The sequence below is a fragment of the Nestor notabilis genome, unplaced genomic scaffold, assembly GCF_000696875.1.
Source record: "Nestor notabilis isolate BGI_N333 unplaced genomic scaffold, ASM69687v1 scaffold19200, whole genome shotgun sequence".
In the NCBI taxonomy this organism is placed as follows: domain Eukaryota; kingdom Metazoa; phylum Chordata; class Aves; order Psittaciformes; family Psittacidae; genus Nestor; species Nestor notabilis.
Window position 1 is genome coordinate 5,236 of NW_009910873.1, and position 10,718 is coordinate 15,953.

At 42.4% G+C, this 10,718-nt stretch overlaps 1 protein-coding gene across 3 annotated transcripts; it reads right to left on the bottom strand.

Moving 5' to 3' along the window:
* Window positions 1–319: 319 nt before the first annotated feature.
* PLEKHB2 (pleckstrin homology domain containing, family B (evectins) member 2) lies at window positions 320–7,590 on the bottom strand. Of its 3 annotated transcripts, XM_010012079.1 has the most exons (8): window positions 7,541–7,577; window positions 6,798–6,950; window positions 5,993–6,095; window positions 5,018–5,057; window positions 2,577–2,672; window positions 1,566–1,574; window positions 1,330–1,444; window positions 320–739 (listed from the first exon to the last, which is right to left on the bottom strand). In XM_010012079.1, exons 1-8 carry the CDS (start codon window positions 7,575–7,577, stop codon window positions 603–605), a joined length of 690 nt encoding a protein of 229 aa, XP_010010381.1. In that variant the 3' UTR covers window positions 320–602. The 3 variants fall into 3 exon arrangements, with proteins under 3 accessions (XP_010010381.1, XP_010010389.1, XP_010010374.1); XM_010012087.1 differs by lacking the exon at window positions 1,566–1,574 and having other exon boundaries at window positions 519–739; window positions 2,583–2,672; window positions 7,541–7,590; XM_010012072.1 differs by lacking the exon at window positions 1,566–1,574 and having other exon boundaries at window positions 603–778; window positions 2,583–2,672; window positions 7,541–7,590.
* Between the last annotated feature and the right edge of the window lie 3,128 nt (window positions 7,591–10,718).

The window sequence follows — 10,718 nt, forward strand, 5'->3', positions numbered from 1 at the left end:
TTAGTGGTTTGCTTATACGTTCTCAAAACCACCTTCACCTGGATGGGGTCAGAGACAGGTATAGGACTCCAGCTAAGAAAATACACTACCATCTGCAGGCAAGTTTGATAACATAAAAATCCTCAAGCATGGTAGACTACCTAATGCTAAGGAGTTTCTGCTGAGCTGGGTGTTTGTCCAGGGAATGTTTAAAGCCAGTAGTACATATATGCTAATACAGGGCTCCTTTGAACTTCCTATTTGGACCAGATTTTAGATCCCTCCCAAAATAATTTTTTTCTACAGTGTTTACAGTAACAGTCTGTTCATAAAGCTAGTGACTGCTACCATGTTACATTGGTGCTCATATTGATTCTCATCAGTACAAATCCTTGTAACTCCAACCATCAGAACAGAATTCAAGAGCAGCACATGCCATCTCCAGTCATTTAACTAAACGGTGCCTTTAAACTCTCCTTAAGACAGTTAAGAATCAGTTATTAAGATGTCACTACTGAAAAATCACTATTGCATTTCTTAAAGTTTAACAGTAAACAACATTGCCAATATATTATTGCACACAAGAAAGGGTTTTGGAACTACAAAGATAAGGAACGGGTAATCTAGAAGACCCAGAATAATGATCCCAGAGCCATTCCCGTCGCTGCTCCAGCAAGCATGCCCAGTGCAAGATCTCCATCGCTGTCACGGTAACGCTCTCGAATGATGACATGGTTTGCAGGGGGCTGGCCATAAGGTCCTAGGTGATACGAGATTGTTAGGAGGGTAAGAGAAATGTCTATCTTAATACCATGTGCTGCAATTTCAACACACTATTTCATCTTCTTCCTTCCACTGATGATGCCAGCATGTGGGGAAGGAACCAGTTACAACCATGCTTTGGGAGTGGATTTGCCTTTGAAACTTGCACTTAATTCTGAGGCCACAGCTGAACGTCAGTGTTGAAATAATTAAGCTAGGTATAAGAGAATGGATGAATGAAAATCTTCATCAATACCCAATTAATAATGAATCAATCTTGTTCTGGCTCTTCTGTCTTTCCTTAGAAAACACATTGCCTACCGTAGTTAAGAGTTCAGTGTGCTTCAAAGAGTTTATGAAGTCATGAGATCATACTGGGCAGGTTAAATCACTTAATACAAATTTCACTGCACTTGCTCTGTTGTGAAAGGGTAAGGGGTCTTGGTTCTAGCTACATGTCAGGTTTCTTTCCATCACTGTTGTGCAGGAGTGGTGGGTGGTAAAGGATGGTGATTAACAGAATTCAAGACAAACACTAACTCAAATAGCTTCTACAGGAAGGTGAAAGGTATGGTTGATACTGATTACCTTGGTATGGATACTGGTAGGGAACAGCATAAGCTTGTCCATTGGAGGCATAGAAGACTTGAGGACCAGGAGGTGGATACGCACCATTGTACTGATCGTAGCCATAGCCATAAACCTGGTGAAATTAAAAATGTCCTTACGATAGTATTCTTTGCTTTGTACCCAGTTACGCACCTTGTTCAATTCTCCCTCATTTTTAATGCAGTCAAACTTTTGCTAAAATACCCAGTGTATACTGATATAGTCTAACTACTCCCTGGAAAGGATTCAGAACAGGTGCTTGAAAAAATAAGTGCTCCTTAACAGCATTCACTCTCTACCCTTCCTGGATGCTGAATGGCAGAGGCAGGTTTTAGATCATCAGCCAGAGCCACAGCAGCATTACCAGCTTCTCCTCTCTGCCCTTTTGCCAGTAAGAGCTCTCTGGAGAGCTCAGAAGTGTGAGGTAGGCAGCAGCTGATCCCAAGAAACTCCAGCCAACTTGTCCCTATCACACTGCACGTAAATGTCAGATATGGGACAAATACTCTATAGCTGTATGTTTGGAAGCAATTTTGTTCTCCAAAAGAGGAGGCCCACTACTAGCCCTGATACAGCTCCCAGTACCGCATCTAGTTCTTAACAACTATTTCTAGCATCGAGGGGCTGGAGCAGTACTCCTGTAATGCAACAAGTAACACTGCCCCAAACTTTCCCTTTGTGTATCACTGCACATTGGTCAGAACATCCAGAAATCTACAATGTATATAGGTTCAGCCCCAGTGCTGCTCCTTCTCCACTGCAAAAGAACTGTGCTAGTTATTGTGTTGCTATGACATCTTGGATACAACAAAATCCTTATGTGTTAAACATGACAGCTCCTGTCATTAAATCCTATTTTTAGAACTCCTCATTTTGTATCTTTCCAGTGCTTACACAATGTGAAAGCGTAGTCACGCCTTCTTATGTTAAAAGCTGCATAGCCAGTATCTTTTAAGATCAGCTAAATAACTTCTGCCCTGTCTCTAAGAAGCTGTATTTTCCAAGTTCTCTAAGCAGCCATCCTTTATATACCTCCCAATCAAATCTGCCTCATCCCCTTCAAAGGAAATCCATCTCAAACAGGAGTGACAATAGATTGTTAGTGCTTTACTCTCTCTCTTTTTGTACAAACCTCAAAGCTGGATATAACTGCGGAACACAGTTATATACAGGAGTACAGATTGAGTGCTTGAAGGACTAAATGCTTAATGCTTCCTGACTGCAACTCTTACCTCAGGTGATGGTGTGGCATAAGCTGTATAGGGAGGAGGGGCTGAGGAAATGGCTGTCTCATCATACATCACGTCAGATCCCACATAGCCCTAAACACCACAGAAAGGTAACAGTTAACGCCTTTTCCTACAGACACCCAGTTAGAGCAGTGCAAGGATTAAAACTGAATGACCCCAAAGAAGGAGTAACCTTGAGACATACTGTGAATATCTTATAAAGCACTTCAAAAGGAAACCACTTGGAGAGCTGACTTGGGAGAATACAAACGCCTCAGCAAACACAGGAAGGAGCCATAAGATCTCTTACCTCTGTATGAACACACATCTACATGCAAGCACACTGACTCCTTCTATCATTTCATAGCCTCAGTTTTAGAAATTACCCTCTTGTTCATCCTCTGTTTCCAGATAAACAAGTTTTGTCAACTAAGCTAGCTGCTTCCCAGTGCCCTAGAGTGGTATCACCAAGTTCTGCAAGAGCAGATAAGAACACAAATGCAGTAGGCAGAAGTGGCACCTGAACATTACAGCAGAACACAGTCACAGTTCTTGGCCACCTCTTGTCCTGGCTGTGAGAAGACTTTATAAAAAATACAGTAAGACAGGTTTAACTGTAGGGATTTGGGGGCCTTGGCTGTTTTTAGGGAATTACTTTGCAAATACCACCTTCAATTCTGGTCCTTTTTGAACGCAGCTATCAGGCAAAGGTGATAACTTACTCTCAAAGACAATTGAGAATGGTTACAGTAGCCTTGTATTCTTGCACACAGTATCAGAAATATACAGTGATGCTCTTGGTGCCCTATCCCAAGAAAAGAAAACAGGTCTCTTTTTTTCATTTATAAGTGAATGCTCCTATTGTCTCTTGTACCTGGACTTTGAGGGCATAGTATGTCCATATTCCAGATCAGTCTTACACTGGATATTCTAAGGATTGTTTGAAACACACTTGAAAGCACTGTGTGAAGAGGCAGGTATTTCCAGCACCTGGGAAAGTGTCCAGCAGATGCTACCGTCTTAGCAGTAAATGTATTCTGTTCTGCTACAAGGAACTCTGTACAGGCATATGACACCAGCCTGCAAACATCTGTAAATGACATAGTTCTCAAAGCTGGGGTGATCACCCTTCTATCCCAGTAAAGGCACTGCTGGATGCTCGTTATTTCTGACAGGTATGTCAGACACAGATGGACTCAAACCCAGTTACTTCAAGTCTTTGTTGGAAATCTGTAATAGCTTTGGAAAGTGCCAATTTATGATACTACTTGTGCAGAGAGCTATCTGCCCTACTTTCAGTAGCAGGGTCTGCCTTGGCTGACAAAGGTGATGCACTGGCAAGTTTTGAATGCCGTCCTATCAGGGCTGGCAGCCAAGTGTCAAAAGACATGAAAACTAACAGTTCCTAACTCCTAAAACCAGGAGTCACCGTCTCCCACATAAGCAAGATAAAGACCCTAAAGCTATAGCAGACAGACCATGAGTGTTGTGTTCCCTGCATGAAGACAATTCCTTTACTTCTCATTTAACACCATGAAGCAGCATAGCATGGCTGCAGTCAGAGGCAGTTCTGTCCACGACACTCAAAACTACGACAAGTGTTTGCTTTGGGTGTCTACAGATCTTAGTTATATCGTAAGACAGATGCCTCAGTACAGTGGCAATGTTAATATGACCTACCAAAAACTGATACAAACTTCTACAAAAGTCAGCATTTCCACATGAAACAGGAACATCTCAGGTTGGTTTAGACAGCCATCTAAGGAAAGCTAGTGTTGAAGAGTACTCTGGAAGGCAGTCTGGAGGGAAAAAACAATACCCACAAGTGGATGGATGTGGTTCCCCAAAGACAGAGTTCTCTAGAGAGCTCCAACACTCACAGAGAGAATTTTATGATAACTGATCTCTTCATTCTCCACAGCTAGCATGCCAATGCAGAGGTAATGTACTCCTTCTCAGCATGCCTGCATCCCTTTCAAGCACCTCTTGCTCCCCTAGTCTCCACCAAGAAGCATCCCACAATGTAATGTCTATATTAACAAACGGCTTCTTTGCAGTAAGCTTCCTTTAGCACTGTATCTGGTAGGCAGCAAACACTAAGAGTGGAAAGCGCATTTTTACTGGTTACAGAAGATTTACTTCTTGCCCACAGCTTCAGTGCCACTTCCCTTACAGACCAGCTTCCCAAACAATCATTTCCACACACACAAATCATTCCCTGAAATCATTCACTTCCACCCAGCATGTATTTGCCTAGGCTTGGCTGCAAGGATGACATGTGCTGGATTGTTCTCCCCAGCCACAAGCCATCATGCTTATGACCCTGTTTTTCTGTAGCAGGGAAGGATGGAACATGATCACAGAAGTAAACTGCTAACCCACACATAGCACCAATGTGCTGCTTCTCTGTCAGAATAAAGTCTAGCCAGTGAACTTACTGGGTTTGTCCTGGCATCCTGGAGAGCAATTTTCCATGCCCTGCAAAAACAAGGCCACTGTTTAGTGGAACACCGACAAAGATCAACACCACTTCTTATTTTTAGGACTATTAAAAAAAACAAAGGTTAGCAACTAGAGGTACCGCAGGAGCACAGTTTAAGCCATTGCATATGTTAAAGCCCAGTGATCCACTAAAATGAATGCACAAAGATGTTACACCAAGACTGACAAAGAATTACGTTCTTTGCAGAGCTGAGAAGGCGTGAGGAGGAACATGAGAAGGAACAGATGCAGTTTTGAAGGTCTTCACTGCAAGCACAACAGGTAGGTGATACACAGCCATGCTTGGGATAAGGTAATAGGAAGAGAACCAGGGAAGTTGTTTTTCCTGCCTGAACAGTTGCATCTGTGCTGACTAGAGAGTGTGGGTCTTGACGCTATTACAGTTTGAACAGAGGGTACATACACTTCACACAGACACTCCCATGCCATATGGCTGGGAGCATGCTCGAAGCATACTTGGCAAACGCGTACTTGGCAAACACTGATGATAGAAGTTATCAAACTATATAGAGCCAAGCTCAGCTGAAAGTTCACAATAACAGAGTATTCTTCCTTTCACCACTGACTGGGATGTCCTTGAGCCATGCAGGGTCATGTACTACTTGAAGAATGGGAAAAGTGGGAAAAAACCCCAATGTGTTCAGCAAATCTTGCATTAACCGTATTAATAAGATTCTTTTACTCCTCACCCTTCAGTGTTTTCAGTGAGTTAACTTGCAGTTATTTTGCACGAGCTAGACAACTTCTAAGAGACCTATGTTTTTTGTCACTGAAAGACTGCTTTTATTTGCTTGAAAACTTTCTTAAAATGTCTCTGAAAGTCTGAAGGAACAAAAATAATTAAGAAGAGAGAGAAAAAGAAAGATAAATGAGGAAGAGGCAGCAAAACCAATATTCTCTGGCAGACTTACAGGCAGTCATCTGCACTCTCTGCACATAGGTTGACTGTCTTCCCATCACGGCAAACAATCTGCAGTAAACAGTCTCTCTGCTTCCCTTCTGGAGGCTGGAAATCTGAGTCAGAAAAAAGAGATGAGTTATGAAATATCTATAACCAGAATGTCATGATCACTTTTACAAGAAGGGAGACAGTTTATGCAAAAATCTGGACAAAATAAATGAGGGCCAGTTGTAGCTGCCTTACATGGTATCAGAGCAAATTACAGAAGGCAATAATCTGTTCTTGCTCTTTAGAGAGTCCTGAAAGTAAGTAGCTCTGAACATCATTCCTAAGAAATTCAAGTGTCTTATAGCAGAACCAATTCACACATAGCAGTAAGTACTCTCCAATACTTGTGTCAGTATCAAGTGGAGTACTAACAAATGCTAGAGTGAAATTAGTAATACTTGAAGAAAATCTGCTGAGGTTTCCCATTTCTTGTCCTGCCTCTCACTCCAGCCAGCACTGTAATTACACCAGTAACGCTATAATCAAACCCGCAAGTCTACTGTGAATATCCCATTCTCACGTGCATGTTTGCCACCTGCATACATGGTACCCCTTCCTCACTGAGTTTTAAACGGAAGTACCAAACCCTAACCTAATCTGTCACATGGTGGTACCATGCCCTGGTTGTCTATAAGGAAAGTTAATAGTTGGTTGGGTTGGGGTTTTTTGGGGGTTGCTGGGTTTCTTTAACAAGGAAGTTGCACTGAAAAGGCACTGGAGTTGTGAAGAATCTCTAAATACACAAGTACTGAAGGGTTCATTATTACCTCGACATTCATTCCCCACTCTGAGGTTGATGCAATGAATTCGCATGTGGATTTTATCTTCTATGTCATGGCGATTTTGATCATCATAGAATATTAAGCGGCCATCGGACCACAGGTCAAACCAGTTCTTCTTCCAGCGCCGCAAAATAGTACCTTAAAAAGCAGATAGTCACTTTTAAGAGCACATATTGGGAACTATTTGTGTCCTAGAGCTAATAAAACCAACAGATCCTTCACAGCTGCCCCTGTACTACAACATCCCCACTTCAGAGCACTACAGAATTGGGTTCCATATTTTTCCTAGTATTCAAAGTCACAACAAAGTTTATTTTAAGTGCATAACCTGGTGCTTTAGTTCTGACTTGCTGCAAGAACAAGGAGAGGGCATGACTAATTGAAGGCATTAAGGTGTCAGGTAAAGTTTCCAAGTCTCCATTTATTCAGCACTAATTACAGAGCAGCATCTGAAGCTGAATGCCAGTCAGGCACCTCAGGTGTGCTATATCCCATTTCCAAATGGTATACCTGAAAGGTCACATGGAAATGCTGTCATGACAGGTCATTTTGTGAAGTGTCCTAAAAGTAAAAAAAAAAACCCAACCAAAAAAAGAGAACAAAAACAACCCACAGAGCTAGAGACTTTGTTTAAGAAAGACCTGGGAATTGCTAAGTTGCTCTGATGTCTTTTGAAGAAGTTAGACACACTGGGGAGAAAAGGAGGTAAAAGGCCCACTGTGACTTACTTTGCCGGAGCAGCCATCCACTCTTCACAAATGCCATTGTTGCTTAATCTAGTAGACAGAAAAGGAAGGTGAGGGGGAGAAAAGCAGTCTTCAGTATTTCACAATTATACATTAGAAAGAGGCACTTCAAGGTATAGTATCATATATTACAGCTGCGCATACCCAGCTACTATTGCAGACAGACACAGCAGATCTCAGCTGAAGATACTCAATAAGGCACAATTAGTATGCTAGGACTTAACATATGTAATTGTAGCAATCCAACATGACTATGAGAGACCATTTTTAACTTTAACTGGAAAATGCATAAGCTTACAGCTACCACTCTTGCAACATGGGGAATAGACAGGCTGCAGTGACTGCTTCCTGACTCACCACCAGTTCTTTTCAAAACTGTTCTCTTGACATACGTGTGTTTCCTGTATTCCGCAGTCTCAAGTTACTAAGCACCCTCAGTTCTTCCCTACCTCCCTTTTTCTGTACTTCCTCTTCTGTTTTATTTTTAATGCACGGGCTCGAAGTCCAGCCAAAACAAAAGCTGAAATAGTTAAACAGGAAGGAGAAAGCCAGTTTTATGACCTGTGTTTCTTCCAAATCATAACTAGCTTCATCCAAGATGAATTGCAGTAAAAGTTAAGCCCCTAAAGAGAGATTCTCATTTCTCCTTAACTTTTGAATGAAGCTTGAAAGGCATGGTAAGGGCTCTGCATTAAACTCATGTTATCATACATGACATTAAGTACTCAGCCACTGCACTCTGTTTTATGAGCATGCTAAAGAGAATAGATCAAGCATCGGATATACTAGAGGATGAGTTTTTATTTTATAGCATAATGATGTAGAAACTATTGTTCTAAAGTGGATTAATAAAACCACAACTATCCAGATGCAACTGAACAAGAAAAGCAAGAACAGAAGCATTTTAAGCCTCCCTTGAGAAGGCTGCCTTTTATAGAAATCATTTGTGGGGCTTGTAAGCCAATATGAGAGATGGATACTTAAACCTACTACATAACATTCTACCTGTAGCAGCATAAGACGGGGGAAAGGTGGCAGAGTAGATTTGAGAAACAGAGGAACTCATCCCAGACAAGGAATGTCTTTAAAGCTGGGGAGGGATGCGGGGAGAAAGAGAAAAGTTTTGTCATCTTCATCTTCTAGTAAAATATAAAGGTAGTAACATCCACTTATTTTCTGACAGATGTATACTGGGTATTACTTGTAGCTGTGTGCTCTTCACAGTACTGACCAAATACTGTAGCACAGAAGACTCCAGCAGTAAGATTTTGTATTGAAGGAATGCCATGTCCAGCACAGGCTTGGGTGTGATGGTGAGAACCACCTGCAGTTGAAGTTTAAACTCCAAGATAAACCTCTTACTCTTGGCTTTTGTACCAGCTTGCTGGGAAAACAAACATTTAGCTGACAGCCCACTGAAAGAGAGTGTCACACTCCTACCCTGCTTTAATCCTGTCACACAGGCCTGCTCTAAGGTTTAAGCATGCTATTGTCACCTGCCTACAGAGAGACAGCTTCAGAAATAGAGGATAGCTTATTCTTCAAGTAACAAAGTGCTATAAAGGGCCTGAGCCTCATCCTCCCACCACCCCAGTGTATGTTCTCTCCCTTGATAATCCTTTACAAGGAAATAGTCTTCTTGCTCCTTGTTTTCCCAGGAATGGGTCTTTCCAATGGTGCTTCTGTGTCTTCCAGTTTGCCCACTAAGGTGAAATCACTGTATTTCCAGAGGCCTTTTAATAGTCTAAGAGCCAATAAAGAACTTGCATGAAGTTCTCTTGCAAGTGCTAGATTAGGCCACTGAATGCTGGTTTCTGCCTTTAACCTACTCTGTTACACAACAGCACAATTAGATTTAAATTAGACACATAAAGGGGAGGAAATGAAGAAGAAAACATTTCTCTTTAGAAGTTTTGTCTGTGATTACAGAATGGCTTACCATCAGTCTCACATTACAGAATGGCTCACAGCTATCTAGGGCTACAACAGCGAAAGAGGCTTCAGCTGCTGTACAGCACCCCACATGTAATCCCAGATGCAACAAGGACATTTTCCCAACATAGAATTTAGTGCCCAAAACTTCAGCTCTGCATAGAGAACAAGGAATCACACAGAACAATCTGTCAGCACTGAAGTAGGAGGTGCAAAAACAATCAAATATTCTTCTCTGGTCCTTTTTAAGCACAAGCACTCATTTCAAGTCCTATACAGTATTCACAATCAACCCACTTTATGTTTAAAAGAATATTTGCAGAGCTAGGAGATAGCTTGGCAAGATCAGTTGAGTATTATTTGTTAAACCAGCTCAGTGCAACCAACATGGGAAATGGGATTTAAACAAACATAAATCAGTTTATCACCAACCTCAACAGAAGTTCCTTGGTGACTGAAATCTAAAAGGAGTAGCACCCTAAACTGAACACAGGTTAAGAGTAAATGCAGCAAAGTGGGTGGGGCTATTCTTTCCTGCTTCCTGGAATAGCAGTTTCCCTTTGTCACACAGAATATGTGGTATATTCAAGTCTTTTCCAGTTCCCTTCTTATTCTCAAACGCGGCTGGCTGCTAGGAAAAGCGAACCTCAAAACAAATCAAGTGTTTCTACCTGCAGCTTGTAATTACCACAGCCATTTTGATTAATGCAGTCAAAGTAGCAATGGACCCGATTCCGTGTTCTAAGCAGATAGAAGGGGTTTAACCACAGAGCTGAGTTCCAGGCGACCGGCTGTGCCTGCTGGCACCTTGCTATTACTTCACTCCCGAGATTTCAGGTAGAGAACTATATGAAGCTCAGAGGAGTGTTCAAATCTAACCCTAGTTGCCCTTTCACCCCCCTAAAAACAAAGCAAGTTTTCTATTTTTGGAACTTTCTGACTATGCAGCTAGCTCCACGCAGGCCTTTTTTCCATGACGCTGTCTTTAGTTTTCACTAACCAATGGCTAGCACTACCGAGAGGTGCGGCTCTCAGTTCAAAACCTGTCCGCCCGTGAGCGAGTCGGTGTTCGGAACAGCCGGTTTGGAGAAGCACCATCCCTCCTCTTCCCCCTCCCGCCGGGGATAGCTCCACCGGACAGACCCCGGGGGCCGTGCAGGCCCCGGGCCCGCTCCCTCCCCTCCTACCCCGCCGACTCTGCCTGGCGCAGGCAAACGGCAGCGCCGCT

Bases quoted from the DNA above. Each gene is read 5' to 3' on its own strand.
- PLEKHB2 (XM_010012072.1), bottom strand. From the start codon at position 7,577: ATGGCATTTGTGAAGAGTGGATGGCTGCTCCGGCAAA. The intron at 6,096-6,797 runs GTAATAATGAAC...TTTCTGACTCAG, and splicing joins AGTGGGGAATGAATGTCGAG to ATTTCCAGCCTCCAGAAGGG. The intron at 779-1,329 runs GTAATCAGTATC...GTATTAAGATAG, and splicing joins CTACCAGTATCCATACCAAG to ACATTTCTCTTACCCTCCTA.